This window comes from Acanthaster planci, linkage group LG10 (genome assembly GCF_054643075.1).
Source record: "Acanthaster planci isolate LZ-2023a linkage group LG10, COTS_SCS, whole genome shotgun sequence".
In the NCBI taxonomy this organism is placed as follows: Eukaryota; Metazoa; Echinodermata; class Asteroidea; order Valvatida; family Acanthasteridae; genus Acanthaster; species Acanthaster planci.
The window spans coordinates 17,263,985-17,283,413 of NC_141786.1; the positions used below are offsets into that span (position 1 = coordinate 17,263,985).

General features: G+C 44.5%; 2 protein-coding genes and 1 pseudogene across 11 annotated transcripts in view; 2 read left to right on the plus strand and 1 right to left on the minus strand.

The window, feature by feature from the left end:
• Positions 1-19,429, plus strand: part of LOC110989205 (cell adhesion molecule 3-like) — a 161,793-nt gene that overhangs the window by 24,001 nt on the left and 118,363 nt on the right. The window lies entirely within an intron of this gene.
• LOC147797900 (uncharacterized) overlaps positions 1-19,429 on the plus strand; it is a 43,782-nt gene that overhangs the window by 7,191 nt on the left and 17,162 nt on the right. Inside the window, exons 4-7 of one of the 2 annotated variants that reach the window (XM_087142085.1) lie at positions 850-995; positions 1,538-1,688; positions 4,886-6,215; positions 6,394-7,514. The exons of the other annotated variant lie outside the window; for it this stretch is intronic. Of the exons in view, the coding sequence (XP_086998211.1) occupies positions 6,161-6,215; positions 6,394-7,037 (699 nt within the window). The 5' untranslated portion in view covers positions 850-995; positions 1,538-1,688; positions 4,886-6,160 and the 3' untranslated portion in view covers positions 7,038-7,514. Of the gene's footprint in view, positions 1-849; positions 996-1,537; positions 1,689-4,885; positions 6,216-6,393; positions 7,515-19,429 lie in introns of those variants that run through there. 2 annotated transcript variants of the gene reach the window in all.
• LOC147797901 (uncharacterized) lies at positions 3,782-4,879 on the minus strand (annotated as a pseudogene).

The window sequence follows — 19,429 nt, forward strand, 5'->3', positions numbered from 1 at the left end:
TCTAAAGTCACACAAAGGCTCGCATGACTTACAATAATGTCCGCATTTCTATCCCCATTTTTATTTGGTAAACACTGTGTTACGACCTTGTGCTTTAGGTCTATTCAAGTGGTAAGTTCTGCTGAGCTAATCAGCATAAAACAGTTGTCCCACAGTTCCTTTTGGAAAACGAAATTACTTGGCAAAAACAGAGGGATTTGGAAATTAAGGCCAGGTTTGAGTGCTTCCATTCGGGGGAAAAAGACCTGACACAGGACCAGACACAGGACCAGACACAAGACCAGACACAAGACCAGACACAAGACCAGACACAAGACCATGCACAAGACCAGACACAAGACCATGCACAATACCAGACACAAGACCAGACACAAGACCATGCAGGAGACCAAGCTCAAGTAACAGTTTGAACAATGACAAAGGATGCCCTTGTGTTGTTCTTTTGAATAGCTTTTGACCTGAATTCAGACTGGAAGTCTGGTATTGGTCTTGTGACAGTCTTATATATTTTGTCTTGACTACAACACTGGAAAGTAGAGCAAAGCCTTTTTAAAAATGGCTGTGAGCAGGTTGGGAACTATCACTTAAAAATGCAACAGACTAACAGACCAAAAGTTGACAAGAAGTGAAAAGACTTGAGACAAGACACTCAATTAATTGTTGTGAAAGGAACACCAGTAATGATAGCTTGCATGTTATTCAGCCCTGAACTTTTTGGGGTTGGATGAGTTCATTTCAGCCTTTGTTAGCTTTGTACTGTTTCCAATAGAGCTTGGATTAGTGCACTTCACCCTTGGGGCATTTTTCCACCAGCCCTTGACCGTTTAGTATCTGTCATTTGTTCAACAGAGAATACCCACCCCCAAAGCCAACTACAGGATGTGTTCCGTCACCATCCTTTGATTGAGCCAAACCTGTACACGTAGAGCTGGAGATTCCTCTTTGATGTGTCTGGTACCTGCTGTCCTCACTGGATCCTCTTCCCGAACTCCAAGGTTAATAATTTCTCTTCGAGTTTGCTCTTGATTTTTTTTCAGAGTACATAGCTCTTGGCCAATCACCGTTGAATGGTACATTCTTCAGAAAAGGCAAACAGCACTTCAAAATGTTTTTTACGGTGCAACACAGTAACATTAACCTTTCAAATCAGAGTCACTGAGTCAAATTCAACTCAGTTGGATGTACATGTTGTCAAACATTGATTTTTAAAATCCAACATATCTTGCTTTAAATTAATATAGCAAGAAAAGTGTTAGGTTTCTCTTCATCTTTGCTTTCTCTGTTTCCAATAATACAAGGTCTCTGTTTTTACAACAAGGTCATCTGCGAAGTCCCAACAACCTCGTTACATGCATGCTGTCCTTTGCATCATGAACTGATGTATTTTGTAAACAAAGTTGAGATGGTACGTCACCTTGTGGCATACTAAAACTGTCGTATGTGTCACTATACATGGTGCAGCCAGTACGTACGCGTACATTGTACTAGTAGGTATCCAATTGTATCTCGAGCTTTGAATTTCTTATTACATCCACAGCATTGATGCCTGACTGTAGTGTGGCATGAATGAGTATCCTAACTCGTCTACTTCTCTGCCTGCAGTACTAGTGAATGTCTTCATGCTGACACCATATAGCACCTGTTGGAATCACAAAGCATGACACAGAAGCACACAGCAAGGCTCAGGGGTGAGATTTGACAGGATTTTTCTCCTGATTTCAGGGTTTTATAAGTGATCTCTTTCAAAATGTGAAGAAACCTGAGCTTAGGCGTGAGGTCAAAATACAGACAGTTAAGAAAGAGTTCAGCGGTTGGTGTGAATCCCCTTCATTCCGTTCGTCTTTTGGTGTTGAACAGTTCAACAGTTTGAAAAGAACCATCTGCCCTGGACTGTCTAGCTTCACGAGCAACCCTGACAACAATGGAGTTTGTGGCCTACACAGCCATAGTTGTGAACAAACGATCCTATTCAGGGAGAACTTCACTGGCCCCGGTCAGCCTTCCTGGGCTGGCCGTAAGGATTAGTGGTTAACACCTTGTAATAGAGACGCAAAACCAACTGCATTCTAGGTTACAGATATTTCTGTAGCTTCAGAAATGTTTTGAGTGGGTACTTCATGACAAAAAGACATTGCCACAAGATCATTCTTCATCTTTAAACATTTTTTAGACTGGAAAATAAATACGTTGAGGGCCGGCGACCATTTAGACCCGGTTTGAAAAGGGCCCCCCGGTAGCCCGCCCGGTATTCAGCCTACTCCAGGCCGGTATCAGGCCTGTCTGTACGTCGGCATTTCAAAGCCTCTGACGGAAGACTTCCCCCACCATGCTTCCACAGATGAATAGGGGTTCTAAGCGGATAAGTGTAAACAAAGTTCCTTGATCGCGGTGACAAACACATAGTGGCATTCCTCGATTTCCAAAGCTGGTGTCCGCTATTACATATTGTCATAGTATTGGCCATCTTGAGAAAACTCATCGTACCAAATTTCCTTTATTTTGTTAAAACGGGGAAATCCGAGGCGAACTGGCTCCCTGCTTCGGTTATGCGTCGGTGTTATATGCAGCTTCAGCAACTTCCAAAATCAAGGGGTGTTTTGCTACAAGATTTTGAATATCTACTTCACATTTCAAACCCATTTGTAGATTTTTAGTAAATAAAATACTCACACTTTTCTTTCCTCATATTTTTTGTTCGGAATGACAACTGTTTGCACCAATCATTCGGAGTTTTCCCAATTTATTGAATATGAATACAATGGCAACACTATCACAAATGGTACAGTCCGAGAGACGTGCACGATGCCAACCGTATTTTACATGTACATGTAACCAGTGGGCCTGGTGGACAGTCAGACAGCCCGCCCCCGTACGTACGTGTAGGCTAGCGGACAGCAGGGGGCCAGCGCTGCTTGGCTGGCCGGGCGTGCTGTAGTGCTTGATGCTGGCCGCGCCAGTGACCGGGCCGTTGTACTTAATATTACATGTACGTTGCGTCCACATGTTTGAATGTCAACCCTAACCAACCCCAACCTGCCAAAATCAAACACCCCCAATCTGTTTCTGTTGAATATTGTTTGATTGGGTCTACTTGAGCCTTGGCACATTTGCATGGGCTTGTATGATGCCCCTCCTCTATACTTGGCCAGTATAGGGCCGGTTTGGCTTCGTACGTGTACATCTGAAGCACGCGGCTCTCTGCCCAGCCAGCTACACAGGCGTTCAACGTTTACGGTGCGATGGGCATGCACAAATACGCACGGCGTGAGTCAAGAGCTGGGTTGGCCGGCCTGGGGCTGTACCCGTGAGAAGGTGCTCGTTGCCGGGCCGCGCGATGTAAAGAATTCCATATTTCACCGCCACCTGACGTACATGGAGCGAATACGACACATTGGCCCATTACATGTTCGTTTTGACAATATCAGTGATTAGCAGACTGCAGTCCTGCAGTAAAATGCTGCAAATACTTCACATTCACGTCACAGAGTGCTGTCACTAATGTTAACTTTGTGTGAGTCAAGATCGAGGAGATTGTTAACAAAGACAAAAATCCCTTTGCCCATAAAATTTACAAATCTATAGAAAGGTCTTTCGTCTTCCTGTATATGGTTGAAAATGGTGTCGCGACATCTCATGTCAAGTTTGGTGGAATTTCAAACTTCCGTGAACATTTTAGGGCCGAAATGGTAAAATTCAGTATTGTGCACACTGTATAGCCGGAACAACTCCAAAAAGTGATTTTTGCCCATAACGTTTAGAAATCTACAGGAAGGTCTTTCGTCTTCATGTATATTAATATTATATGTACATTTTTACAAATCTAAATTGAAAAGGGGTAGGAAGCAGTCAAGCTAGATATCGGTCCCTATGTGTTGGGACGGAAACCAATCAATGGGACAATGGAATTTATTGGGGGGGGTTGGGATGGCTCTATTTTCACTTGAACTTTCAACATAGCGAATCAATCTCTTTTTTTGAATCTGTGTGGCTCTGAAAAGAGCCGTTTGGGTTTTTTGTTCAAGATTGCTGGGATGATTTTGTCTGCCCTTTCAGTGCCCGTCCTACAGCTCCTGCCGACAGTGTACAAGTCTGTTGTGTCGATCACGGTCTGCCCCACTCTGGAAAACCTTCTTGCAGCCTTGCCTACATACACGATCTCCCTTGACTGTAGATTCTAGTCCTTCATCAAGACCAGCTTGCCTGTGCTGTCATTGCACTGCATTTGCTGTTGCCTCTTGCCATGTTTGGAAATGGCCTGGAATTTTTTCTGAAGGCACCGGTGTCAGAGCACATCCTCCGCCAAATGAGCGAAGAAATTTCATCAGCTTTTTGGCGCGGATGGGTTTTCTGGAACAGTGCTGGCACCTGCTATCTTTACATTTGGCGAACTCCAGCTGATAGGAACGCTGAATGGAATGTTTGGCTAGAAACCGGTATTCGTCTGCAAGGGCGGATAATGTATCGTCAGTCTTAATTTTAGTTGTGCTGGCATTCGTCAAGTTGTCGATCTCAGCTTCGTCAGTGTAGGGGGGTTTCGCTGATGACTTCACCGCAACAGTCGACACTGGGAAGCTGTCAAATGATCTGCCTTACAGGCAACGCTGCACGTCATTGATGGGGGTGTCTAGGATGATTGCCTCCTTCCTCCTTTTTTCAGCTTCTGACAGTGATGTCTGTTCTGATGGCATTTTGTCCTCCCCAGGGACTTTGTTGGATAACTATAGACCGATGAGCCACATCATCATTGGCGCCCAACAGTGCTCAATCATGTTGAATCTGCTGTCCCCAGGTGCGTATGACACTATGCAGAGATAATCCAGTCTGAGATCCTGCCATAGTCGCCCCATCATCATGATCACCTTCAAACTGCTTTTCTTCCAATCAGGACCATTATCCGATGCTATGAAGGCAGCGTTCTTGTCATCTCTCTCCCGGACATCTCTCAGCAAGGGGAGGAGATCAGCATAGTGATTGCACACTGATGCTCTAGAGAATTTGTTTCTTCACAAGCAAACAGTCAGGGGCCCTGTTCTTGGATACTGGAAGTGAAGACGGCCTAGGCTGTCATGGCAATAACTTGATGCTGGTGGAGAGCGGCACAGAAGTGGATCCTCACAGTCTGGGGCATCAAAGCATGTTCCAGATCTCATAGGGCTAACCGATTTTGATCGCTTTCGACTTGTTGATTAAGATGGCCGATTGAGAAGTTGCATATAACCACTTGGTATGATTTTGTAGCCTGTTGCAAAGTTGTGGTAGGATAGTGCACGGAATCGTTGGTCATGAAGTACGTTTTGAAACTTGTTCTTCTGTCGACACAAGGGCCACTTCCTACCAGAAGCTTGTTTTTATCATCCGCTGACCACATGGAAACTTCATCGTTGAAACATGCGGCCATTTCAAGGGCATAATTTACCGTAGTACGACAGTAATGTGACGCATGATGATGAAGGCCAACATCATTTCGTTTTACGCCGATCTTGGCATCAACGAGGGCATGGTATCGATGACTCGCCGTATGTTGCTGATTAGGAGGGATAAACAGGCGCTGGATACTTCTGGTACTGATGCCTAACTCAGGGATTTTCTTGGCAACTTTTGTTTTCAACTGATGTGCAGTTACCCCAACTGAGGACCACGTCTTTGATCGTCGATGATGAGCGCCAAAACCGTGTTCCTGAAGTGTGTCGACCACTGTTGGCACAAGAGACGGGAACTTTTCATGAAACGGCTTTCTTCCACGTTTTGTAGGCATTGCACCCTGAGCAGAGAAGGCAGGACCATCAAAAAGCTTTTTTCTGGACAATTGGGTCACATGTTTAGGAGGCGAAAATGCAGGACAGTCAACTGGCTTCCGCGGTGGGGAGAGGACTGTTGTAATTGGGCTGAAAATCGGGGCTCCTGGCGAAACCAAACAGCGTGGTGGAGTGAGCTCCATCTTGACTGCAAATGACGTTGCGGGAATAGTTGTTGCTATGGGCAATGTGGCTTGTTTGGCTTGTTGACCAATCAGTGGCTGCGATGTTGCTCAGTGAAGCGAACAGGGTCTCATGAATGCGCTGCCTCCCCACTTCACTGTCACATCAAATACATGTACTGCTCGTAGTGTATTAAACCTGTGACAAAAATATCTGTAAAATTCGTCACGTACTTGTTCAAAATGAACTCCTGCACTGGAGAAAGCTTGATGGATACTCGTCCTCCCGAACGTTTTGGTAAGTAAATTACATCATTCCAAAGTTTCATAGTTTTTCAGTTCTTAGTTGAACGTGCAGAAAATGTTCAATGGCAACAGCTCATAAACCTAGCAAATAAATCGATGTCAGCATTATTTTCTATTAGAAGACAAATATAGAGCTCAAGTTTATTTTTCATGCTTATTTTCCATGACAGGTGAAGATTCTAACGATGAATCTGATGATGATGTCCCGCTCACCGGTCTGAGAACCAAACTTCGCACCAACATTGACAACGAAATCCAATGTCTTGTGTCCTGTACTCGGCCCGTGGCCTGCGCTATCTCTTCGCCTCCACAGGCTGACATTCTACCGCTCGTGCTTGAAATTTTGCGAGACGTTCAGGCAAAGGTGACATCGATCCAAGTGCAGCTCGATCGTCTTGAGAACAGACAGGAGAGCTTCCGTGAGGGAGTCAAGCATCTAGCTGCAAGGATCGACAACGGAGCCGTGGCCAGCGCCCCAAACACTCCTGCCACATCGTCGGCTATCAATGAACCTTGGACACCGTCAGCTGACAGTCAACCTGAGCCTGCACCTCCAGTGCGAGAGTTTCGAGTCCAAGAAACACCAACTTCACGCCACACCATCAACCCTCGATTTGTTCCAGGCAAGGAGTCAGACGAATATCTTCTTGGTGGCAACGAAAACATGGTTCGTTCGGTGTCGGAGTACAAGGTCATTCTCAAGGAGGTCAAGCAAAGGAAGCGGGAAGCATCTGATGCCGACCGAGGCCGTTTGCTGTGCCTCAACTTGATGGCGAGGGAGATCCCGAAAGAGGAACTGGCCCGCAAAATGTGACCGGAAACTCCCGTGACAAAAACAACAAAAAGTGTAAAATAGGAACCCTTGATCGGGAGATCGTACATAGCATCTTCCAGCAGGCCAAAATGTAGTTTCCAGACTTTCCCGACTGGTACACTGACCATAAATGTAAAACTGTTGAGGCAATCAACGAGCGATGCAAACGGATTCGACAGGAGTTTAAGGAAAACGTCGCAATCGAAGTGAGAACGCAGTTGTGAAGATTTTATTTCCCAAACGCCATTTATCCATTTGAAAAAGGTCAGAATACTTCAAAAAGATTGTGAAATTGAAAACAATAAAAATGGGGTGACTGCAGTTACTTCTAAACTGCACATACCGCGTAATTCATCAAGTTATATTTAACAACCTTAAATCTGTTGAAAATGATTCTGGATAGCAAAGGAGAGGGTCTGAATTGAAATGATGAACAAAATAGCGTACGTCGCATTTCGGAAATGTCAACTATCATGTTTTGGAGACTAAATGATAATAACAGTTCCCCGTATAATCCATTTTTTTCATTATAATTTATGTGTATTTTTGGTAAAACAGATGCGTAGAGCGATTGACGTTGGAACTGGAAATAAAGGTGAAATGTTTCTGAAATGATTTAGTGTTTGAGTTTGGTTTGTTAAGTTGTTTGTTTAAACATTTCTTTTAGGTGTAAATAAATCAGCAATACCAGTTCGCGAAGAAACTCTGGACATAATCTATTTTAATGGAGGCGATAATTAGGTCCCATGAAGCAAAAGGTTGGTTGAAAGCAGCTTCTTCTACATATTAAATCAAACAAAAATCAATATCCATTAATTCAAGAGTGGCAATGTATTTTAAAAGCGACTATGGCCGGGGGATGACTGAATATAGTATTGTTTGTGAACTCAAGTTTTCATGGTGGATTTTTTTCTTCAAGATCTAGAAATGCGGCAAAGGTTCCCTGCAGAAGTCAATGAAAACAAAATAAGATACATTGTGTTCAAAAGTGGTACCATGCTTGTAACTCATCATAAAAGGTGGCGATGGCTTTCATGTGCTGGCGATAGTACTCAACTGTAATACGTTTGGAGATCAAATGCACTGATGACTAATGGTCCCATTGTGTGCCTAATCACGTGGCAGGGACTTTGATCTGTGCTAGGGAAGGGTTCTATTGTATAGCGCTGAAGGATTAAAAACCACAAGCAGGTTTCTTCTGGGATAGATTACGTGTACCTGTACTTTCAAACAATAGACCCCAGGGTGGAGAAGTTCGATATCAACAACCAGTCCAGTATCCCAGGCCGGTAGCCAGGCCGGTAGCCAGGCCGGTATGAAAGGGGTTTTTGCAACCGGGCGAGCTTACCGGGGGGGCCCTTTTCAAACCGGGTCTAAATGGTCGCCGTCCCTTATATGGGAGTGACGGGACGTGCCAAACACGGTTGCCTCATTTTACCGCCTGATCTATCGTCTCTGAAAGGAAATATCCACATAGACACAATATGAATTTAATTTGAACTTCAGTCATGTGTACCATATTTTTTTAAAGTAACAAAAAAGTCAAACTCCGCATCAAATAGTGCTGCAAGTATGTGTCAAGGTTCGGTTCAGTTCAGACAGGGTTCGGACATTTTTTGCCGAACTTCGGATCGGTTGGGGTTCAGACATACACATGTATACGTACAATGCACAGTGAGACATCAAATTTAGGCTCGCTATGATCGTGCTGCAAAGGCCTATAAAGTATTTCTGTGTATAAAAATATGAATCTCCTGTCTCCCCCCATCCAGGAGCAACTTTGATTTGAATACTTTTTCATTCTAGACTGTTTCCCCAGAGTTTGTCTACGAGTACATTCCATATAAAGGTACTGCCGGAGGTGTGGCAGTTTCTGACCGTGTTTGCCGACCAGAAGTGGTTGTGTTCGGACCACCCTTGACTCAACAAAACGATTTTAAGATATATGCAAATAGAAAAAACAGCGTGCTCAATTAGGATTTTCCTATTCAGTACAGAATACAATATCAAGCGAATTGTGTTTTGGTTATTTTTGCGAAATAGATTCAACTACGAAAATGGCTTTTGTTGCATATCTCAGGAGGAATCTTTCCAAGGATGGCGTGCAGGAGACCAAAGGGGTGATTTTCCATCAGCCTCTTTTGGAGGGATAACAGCATTTTGTTATTTAAGATCTGGCAAAATTCCAGTACAACGCATTTGCACTACGATCAAACCCTTCATGTCAAATGAAAGACAAGTTAGGCCACCGCGCAAACAAAAATCTCCTCGCGCACTGCGCTGAAGCACAGCATAAACCGAATCGCTTGGCAAAATTTTCATCCAGGTATGCCTCGGATCGAGCACGAGTCCGACTGTGATCAGCATCCAACCAAAATTTGTTTTGCACTTCATTTATGAGACCATTGGCCTAATATGGACCGTCATTATCCTAATATGGAATGTAAGGGCGTAGCTATTGGAATTGGCAAATAAAATAATAAATCTGAATATACATGAGCACGATTGGATGTAGTAAGAATTTAGAAATGTTATGCAGCGACAATGGGTTACGTCGCGTGTTCTTGGTTGATTTGTGAGTGATTCTCACCATATGCTTTTTACAACCATCTCATGATGCGGGCCATTGTAAGTTTCAGTATGTTCACGCACGTGTGAAGCACACCGTATAACTCGTTATCCATTTTTCGTTGTGTTTGTTTTTTATCAAGTTTTCTTGTATTTTTGTATGTTTTCCCGCGTGCCATCAATGAAATGCCTTATTAAAGCCATACATCCGAACCGAACAGTTTGGTTTGGTTCAAAAGTGCCTTGTTTGATGATTTTTGCCTCGGTTTGGTGGTTCGCCTACAGCACTAGATTGAATTGTGTTTATTGTTTTAATTCACTTTGCATTAAAGTTTAAGAGGTAAGTCAAACACCAGAGATTAGTATAACACCCGACATGTTTGTTTTTCCAACTTGAATTTTGTGCAGCCACAAAGTATTCAAAGAGTACAAACGAATCGTACGTACAAAACATATTGCAAGGTGCATGCATTTACTATTGACTTCAAGAAAAAACATGTATCCTTAAATCGTGCAGGTGCAGCCGCAAAGTAGAAAGCGCGTAGTTCGCGTACGTGCTTTCCTCGATCCTACACGTGAAAACCTGCAAGTGTGCAATGCGGAGTCCCAGCTTGTGCATACGGGTAAAAAAAAGAGGTTTTATCTATAACTACATGTTGGCGAACAGAACACTACGTCGTGTATGATTCAGGTAAATACTATTTTGAGTTAGTATATTCTATTCTGCAGGTATACAGTTAGGTGTGTATCTGACTCATGATACCGTGAAAAAATATCAAGATTACAGGGTATCGAAACCTGAAAAGACCTGGTCTGGAAACCGACAGCGCAGATATTTCACACATTATTAGCAACTTGAACACAACTATTCAATACACATGTTTTACCAGGAAGTTAAAACAGTCTGCCGATCTAAATCCTCCTGCGGAGCTGCAAAGTAAAGAGCTATTGTTATGACTCATCCACCAAACCGCAGAAGTCTATGATGCCGTAATGCGATGAGCTGGTCATTGTTTACTGGAAGCTGCAGAGTGCAAGGTGTACTCGACCACAACGGTTTGACCAGCCTCGCTGAAGCGTTCGTCTGTTCGATGTTGACCGTTGGTTGGGCTTACTGTTTACAAAGCGTTCTACGCTTTCAAAAGTGTTTGTATTTTGACCTCACGCCGTACCATTATTGTGTTTTTTTGTACCTATGAAAGTTGATGTACCAGTAGAGCACAAGAAATGGGTGTTTTAAAGGGATACCTTAACCCTATTACTGAAAGCTACAAAAAGTACTTAATGTAGCAAACAGTGCTGTGGCTTGTATGAGAACATGACCTTGTTGTTCTCTGAAGCCATCAATACAATTACTAAGACAATGTACATGTACCATTCAGTGCGGTGGCACTATGAATGCACAACTTTATTGTTCTCTTTACAAGTAACAATGGAAGTGCCCTACGCCGCAGTTACAGGCGGGAAACCTACATGGAGATGGGAAAAAGGGAATTTGGCATTCCTTGGATAATGAATACTTAGCGCTTGTGATGAAATGGTATGACTGTATGTTCAGTTTTCCAGCATGGTCCATGGTTAGACCCTCATGTTGACCCCCGTTCACTGGCTCTCTGTGCACACCTTCCCCCAATCATGTTCAGCTTTCCAGCATGGTCCATGGTTTGACCCTCATGTTGTCCCCCGTTCACTGGCTCTCTGAGCGAACCTTCCCCCCTAATCATGTTCAGCTTTCCAGCATGATCCTTGGTTAGATCCTCATGTTGACCCATGTTCACTAGCGCTCTGTGCACACCCATACCTGCCAACTAGTACAATTTAGGCATATTTTGTATGAAAAATTGATGAAAATACGACCGTATGTTGTTATCACAATAAAATACGGATTTCGATTAAGTTAACACGGACTGAAAAAAAGAGGGCCCTGTGTGAAATCTAAGCTAAAATAGCTTAAGTGGCTGTGAGCAAGCCACATGTCACGCGGTTTGATATTGCAAACTTGTAAAGTAGAGCGTTCGTGACTGGTGTGTGCGATGTACACATGGCCCTGGTAGCGCACGTATCAACCAATCAGAATGTCTCATACCAAACCGATCGGCATGTATTGTAGAGTGTACGTTCATGTGCATGCCAAAACAATTTCCCGACGTAATCGTAAAACTGCGTGAATGAAGATGGCTTCAACTTCTAAAAAAGACACCCCAAAATGGAAGCAATCTTTTAAAAGGGAATATACGGAGAAATTTGAATTCACGTTACCTTCCCAGAGAGGTGAACATTACGCTCACTGCAGTGGGAGTTATGATGTATTTCGCCACATCGAAAGCAGTAAACACCGCGTCATCGCTGAAACAAAGAATGCGACCCACAGCATCAGAAAGTTCATGTCTTCTGAAGATTAAGGTACCATCAGAGCCGAGACCCTTTGGACAGATTACGTAGTTTGGCACAATCTGCCATTCGCGTCGTCGGATGATTTCACAGACATAGCAAAGACGATGTTTCCAGACAGCAAAATTACATCCCAGTTTGCTTAATGTAGAACAAAAATTACCGCTATTGCACGACCCCTAGGTGAACAGACTAAAGGTGAGTAACTCACATAACTGTTATTTGTTTTAGCATTCGGAATTATGAGTGGATTTTGTGGAAAATTAGGCCTAAAAAAATTGTAGGGTTGACGTAGGCCTGATGGGCCTAACAAATAGGTAAGGTCGGTCGCAACATTAAAAAAAAAAAAAAGATTATTTTCAATCTGTTGCAATGCAGCCACTTTAACTACAGTACACATAAACTCAAAATAACAAAAACGAAAGCCAAAAAATTCTAGGCTCGGCAATAATATTTAGGGTCGGGCAGTTACAAAACGTTTTCTTAGAAAAAGACATAAAAACATAAGGGTCGGCGATATTTTTTTAGGGTATGTGGGGTTACACCAGTGCTATATTTTTTTAGGCTTTACTTGCCATTCATGCAAGTTGTTTGTGATTTTTGGGGAGAATTTTAATTCAGTGCCATGCAATGATGATGCAGGATTGATGATGTAGTTGTAGCCTAGGCCTTTTGGGGCCAACATTTCTATTTCAGTGAATCAATTATAATTGATGCATAAATAATGATGTATGTTCAAAATGTTGATGGGTTTGTAAATCATGTAAAAGCAAGAATCAATCTGAAGTGCCAATTGGAATTCCAGTACATGTATATGAAGATGGGATTGTGTCATTTCTGTGTCTAACAAATGACCTCTTGCAGTTACGACACGCACCTGCTTAGGCATCATAATCTGTCTGCACTTTTTAACTTACTGTCTTGTGAGATTTTTCTTACATATCCCCATTTGAGGTGTAGCTGTGTTTTCTTTTTTTTTAATTTTTGATCCTCAAACTTTGTGCTTTTGTGTGTTGTCACTTCTGCGCTCAGTTAATCAAAATGAGTTTCAGTAAATACGGGGTCACAGTTTGCCAGTTGAACTAATTGAAAATATTGCTGAAAGCTTATTGCATTTTCCTGTATCTTTTATTTTTTCCCCAGATGATATCACACAGAAACTGAGACAAATACCTTTCTCCTTGTCAACGGATGGTAGCGTTGATAGGGGTGCTGAAGAACAGCTATTTCCAGTTGTTGTTTGCTTCTTTGATGAAACAGTGAACAAAGTTGTGGGTGTGTTACTGGAGATCGCTCTACTGAAGAAAGGTCAACAGGGGAAAACATTTTTTCACTACTCAACAAAGCCTTGCAAGAAAAGCAGATCCCATGGAAGCATTGCATTTGCTTCTCCGCAGACAACGTATCTGTGATGATGGGCATTCATGCAGGTGTAGCAGCATTTGTGAGGAAAGAGAATCCAGATAGATTGGTTCTTGGATGCCCCTGCCACCGTCTTCACTTAGCAGCAGAAAATGGAGCTTCCACTTTGCCTTTCACTCCAGTTGATGTACTGATCTCCATCTACTATTATTTGGAGAAGTCGTCCAAGCGCCACAAAGAACTGAAAGGAGTGCAGAACCTGTGTGTGGCACAGAAAATCACAAGATATTGAAATGTGTGCACCCGATGGCTCTCCCTTGAGAAAGCTTTGAATAGACTGTTGGAACAGTGGCCTGCATTGCTAGAATATTTCAAGCAGGAAGCTGTTCATGGGTCAGCGAAAAGAAAGAATGAGGACGATTCAAATCAACCAAAGAAACCGAAATCAAAGCAAACCAAAGAGAGTCCAAACATTATAACAGCATCATGCGCTGGAAAGAGCTCAGGAGTTCACAGTCCACAAAGCAGCAGCAATGATTTTGCCAGGGCAGTCGGTGCCTACACAATCCCCAAGGAGAAACCTACATCCACTGCCGTGGCCAGGAGTACAGCTGCAGCCCTAGGAAAGAAAACAGTTCCCTTCAAGAGAACAGCAAAGCAAAGCACCACATCAACCACTACCAAACCAACTGGTAATACAGCCTCAATGCCAAAGTCTGACAAGAGTGCAACCACAAAAGCTGCAAACATTCATGCAACACCTGGATGACTGCAATAAACTTTATTGTTTGTTTTTAAAACAAACATTACCACTCTTCACCCATCTGAACTTCAGACAGATGAACCAATGATACAAGTGCTTCATAAGAAACCGAATGGTTTTCTCAAAGATGTTATGCTGAGATTCGTGAGACCAGTCATCCTCAAACCTTTATCAGATCTGAGGGGATGCCGGTACAAGGATCCAAACAACCAAAAAGCAAATGCAGACCTAATCCTAGGTCAGGAAATTAGAGGCTTCATTAGTGGTCACCAGTTCACATCAAGTCAACTGGAGGAGTTCTATGGGTTTGTCAGAAAGTACAACCCTCTGTGAATACGTCATCAGAGCATTCCCTTTGAATGATGAGATGTTGAAACATGCAGAGGTGGCAAATGTCAACAAATGACTTGCAGTAGCCTTCCCTTTCGTGCTGTATTTTGTGAAGAGACCAGTTGGAGATAGAGTTTGCAAACTACCAGGTTGATGGGGAACTGGACTCATTGTTGGAGAAAAGGGCGGATGAAAGTTGGTGTTGCGAAAAGTTTAGCTTAGATGCGAAGGGTGCCACTGCACGATGACAACAAAAAGCCTGCGAGCCACTGTCATGCCGCTCACACACGGAGCGTAAAAGTCCATACCAAATAATGGCCGGATAAAGGACGGTAGGGAATCTGTTTCAATACCTTTTATTTAATCTTTGGGTTAAAAGAGTAATTTATATAATTAGATAACTGATCCTTATAAAAAATGATGAATATTTAGACACCAAATTCCATTCCAAAATCTCAGAATCCTTAACTGTCAAAAATAAATGCCATTCCTCAATCATCATCGTAAACAAACATAAATGAGCCCTATTCTTGGATTCTTCGTATAGGATTATCTTTCCTAAATACATGTACTTGTTTTGTATCATGTTTTCTATCAGAACGGGCTTCCCATGCATCAACCTAGATGGAGATTATCTATGCAGATATAATAAACAGAACCAAGACCAAGTACCATGCCCAGTCACCACCGGACATTCCTTTGGTAGTCCCACACCTCGTCAATCCACAACAATTTTTTGGTGACTCTGACTTGATGCCAATTCACATCCCAGAAATCCAGCTAGTGGCTTGACACATTTTGGTTACCATGGAGTCCGACCTAAATATTACCCGCCGAGCTCTGCGCTCCCATGCAGCGGCATCAACTGCTGGAAAGCAGCCTGATGCCTCAGCACCATAGCCAGATGATCAAGGCAGTGTTCAGCATTCATCGCAGAGCGGAGGCAGCAGCCGTTCTTCGTCACGGAAGTCCCAGAAGAATCTCCATTTGCGACAACAAAAGCTCGCCCTTGCCAAGCTACGCATGGAGATTGAAATGAAGTCAAGAGCAGAGCAAGATGCAATCGATGAACGGCTACGTGAGGCTCTGCAAGCTCGCCTTTCAGCCCTGAGTGAAGAGCAACGTCTTCTTAATAGAAAGGAGGTCCTCTCCAGGCAGGTGGAGCTAGAACTGCAGCTGCGGAATGCCGAGATCAGCCTTGCACGTGCCGAACTTGACTCTGAACTTGTTTCCAAGGACACTTTAGGGGAACAGAATCCTTTGCCACTTGAGGGGCCAAGTATTGGTAACCAGATACCTGAACAGCAAGCTTTGCATGCCACAAATGTACATGTGAGCCATGATTTACATGACGGCGGCAATGTGCAGTCATATTTACCTGTGGCACCGTCTGCGATTACCGTGCCGCAAGCAACTTCTGCACCGCCCCTGCCTTTGATGGCATCACCACAACTGGTGATTGCTGTGTCTGAAGCTAACACAGTATTGCCCCAGCCTATGACAGCATTGTTGAAGCCACAAGTTACGGTGCCTCAAGCTAGTGCTGCTTTGCCAAAGCACCTGACCGTATCACCACTGTCGTCGACTACTGTGCCTCAAGCTAGTGCTGCTTTGCCTATGCACGTGGCCATATCGCCACCTTCGGCGACTACCGTGCCTCAAGCTAGTGCTGCTTTGCCTATGCAGGTGACCGTATCGCCACCGTTGGCGACTACCGTGCCTCAAGCTAGTGCTGCTTTGCCTATGCACCTGACCGTATCACCACCGTCAGCGATTACTGTGCCTCAAGCTAGTGCTGCTTTGCCTATGCACCTGACTGTATCACCACCATCAGCAATTACCGTGCCTCAAGCAAGCGCTGCTTTGTCTGTGTTTCTGATGGGATTGCCTCAAACACACATTTCCATGCCTCAATGGGGCACCCTTACTAAGGGCAGCTCATTTGTGACTTCCTTTTCACCCATGTATATGTACTCTGGGCTTGCCTTTCTTTCCAAATCAGTTTCCTTTCCCACTCCAGGTACATGTACAGCTTCTACCTTGGCCACAACCCAGACCTGGTCCACATGCAGATGCAGTTCAGGGGCAGACGTCCACCTCTCCATAGGACCGTTTTGGTCGTCATCCCATGAGTCTGCAAGCCCCCTCTCCGTTGGGCACCAGACTCACACCGACGACTTCCCTTATTGCGCCCCTACCATGTGCATCAGCGCCTGTGAGAGCCCCACCAACTTCTTTGGCCGGTCTTTTCTGTGGCCCGTGTGTTGATTCTTTTTCCACTGGTAAGTCATTTCCACAGACCTACCGTCCAGTTTCCCAGCAAATGATGCTGAGTTCCATGTTGGCAGCCTCTGCTGGGGGGATCAATGTCGAAGTCCCAAACTTTAGTGGGGATGATCCTTCCGAGAACCAATGCTTTGAAACCATGATCAATGGCTGTATCAAGCCTCTGATTCACTTGAGTGAGCTTCAGAAATACTTCATAGTAAATTCCAAACTTAGTCGACAACCAAAGAAGGATATTTTGGGAATGGAACATGATCCCACCCCCTTTACGAAGGCTATGTCAATGCTCCAGCACCTGTATGGTGACATAGGTGTACGCATCAGGCCAAAGATAGAGAAACTCACTGTGTGGCCGAGAGTTGCAGCAAATGATACCAGAGGTCTTGTTGAATTTGCTTCCGCTGTCTCTGCCCTTGTCACTCAGCTTGAAAATGCTCCTGAAGGGGAGGCCGAGCTTCGAACAAATTCCACTGCATGTGTTTTGTATGCCCGACTTTCGAGTCGGCTCCAAACTGCATTCTTGAAACAGATGGAACCAAAGGGTATCCGTACTTTCTCCTTGGTTGACTTCAACCGCTGGTTGAAGGAAACTGCCACCGTTGCACCCAAAAAGGTGCAGCTTGAGGACAGCCTGCAGATTGGCCCACAGAGCAAACAAGATCATCGTAGACGATGCATATCTGCATACCACACTGAGGGTGGAGGCAGAAGCCAAAGTCAGTCAGTAAGGAAAAATACCAATGACCAGATTGCTTCAGTCAGCAAGTCAGCAGGCAGTGGAAACAAGCCATTTAACCACTACCAGCCGGGGACTCCGAAATCGTAGCCGTATGGTTTATATGTGTGGCCAGGGTCTCCGAACTCGGACAAAGGAAACAGGGCCCTGTAACAAAAGACCGTACTCCGAACAAAAGACCAGGCTGCTGGGCATTACCGGCATTTTTCTCTCTCAAAAGTAGTGATAATCCAGCGTTATTTTGAAACTATATACCAGGGTTTGGGGTATTTAGAGCAAGCGGATTACCACCGGGGACAAAAGCTCTCCACCACCGCAGCGATGAGCCACACAGCACCGCTGCATGCTAATCTGGCCCCTATGAAAAGAGGTCAGCAGTGCACTGAGCCAGGTTCGTGAACAAAAGACAGTTGTATAACACCGCACAATCTGGGCTCTGTTTACAAGACTGCAGGCCTGGCTGAAATATTCGGGCGTCAATGAAGGTCACTTGTCAACTTAGAGTAGTGCCTAAAGATTACTCCTTGCGGCTATAAACGACTGTTAAATGGAATGATGAATTGTTGAAGGATTTTGAAAACGGAAAAAATGATAGTCATGCCGGCCCAGCATCCCCATCGTTGAAAAATGCACCGGCACGAAGTGGTTAAGAAGGTTTGTCCTTACTGCAAAGATGACCACTGGCTGTCACGCTGTGGTGAGTTCGGCAAGCTTACTACCAAGGAGAAAATTAAATGGCTCAAAGATGGTCATTGTTGCTGGCAGTGTGCACGTCTGCACCGGGAAGGGCAAAATTGTGATCTGAAGAAGGCCTGCAGAGAGTGTGATCAACTCCATCTAACCGTCCTTCACAATCTCATCAAGCGACCGGTCATTCTCACTTATTTGAGAGTGACCCAAATAGTAAAATCGAGGTATCCCAGGTCTTTTCGTTCCCTATGCTGAGGCTGTCCCAGCATTCGGTCCCCGCAACAGAGGTTCAGCGGTCTCAGAGGTCTCCCACTAGCCGATTGTAAAGATGTTCACCCTCTCATGTTAATTTGCAGTGACCGGGCAGACCTTATTGTCCTAATCGAGAGCCACTTTGGCGCAGAGGGAGCGCCAGTCACTGTTTAGAACCAAATTAGGTTGGGCAGTGCAGGGCCCGGTGCTCACCCACCGATGTAGAGGGGAGGTGAATCACCTGCAAGGGCTTACTAGCCGTGAAGCTGACGAGGTTTTGCATGAATGCGTCTGCAGGATGTGGCAGAACAATACACAGATGTACAATGAGCGGAAATAGATCACCAGGTCCAAACTGGATCAAAGAGCAATAGATATTTTGGAATTTAAGTCAACCTATGTGGAGGTTAACGGTGTCCGACGAGCGGCAACACCACTTTTGTGGAGGGGAGAGGAAGGCACGCTCTTCAGTCCAGCTTCCTTAGTTTTGCCAGCCTTGCGAAGAAATGACCAGCGCCTCAAGAAGAGCCCCGATCTTGCCAAAGTCAATGACAAGAAGATACAAGAATTGAGAGAAGCCCAACGTGTTAGTGCTGTGGGTACTGAGAGAAGGTGACCTCTATCCAGCGCCAGTGGTATATCCCATATCAAGTTGTTAAGCAGAACAGCAAATACTGCCTTGTGTTTAACTGCGCTTTCCAATACCAGGGCGAATCCCTATATGACCGTCTGCTACCTGGTCCCAGCCTCGGATCCACTCTGGTTGGAGTACTGTTGAGGTTTCGTCGACACCCCGTTGCTGTCTCTGGAGACAAAAAGGTAATGTTTCAGTGTGTCCAAACCCGCGAAGAGGACCGTTCAGCACTTTGTTTCCTATGGAGGGAGCTTGGGTCTGAGGCTGAACCGACTGAATTTGAGTGGAACGTGGTGCCCTTTGGGACAACCTGCAGCCCTTGCTGTGCCTTATATGCTCTCCAGAAGAATGTGAAGGATAACACTGAAGATCTTGATGTA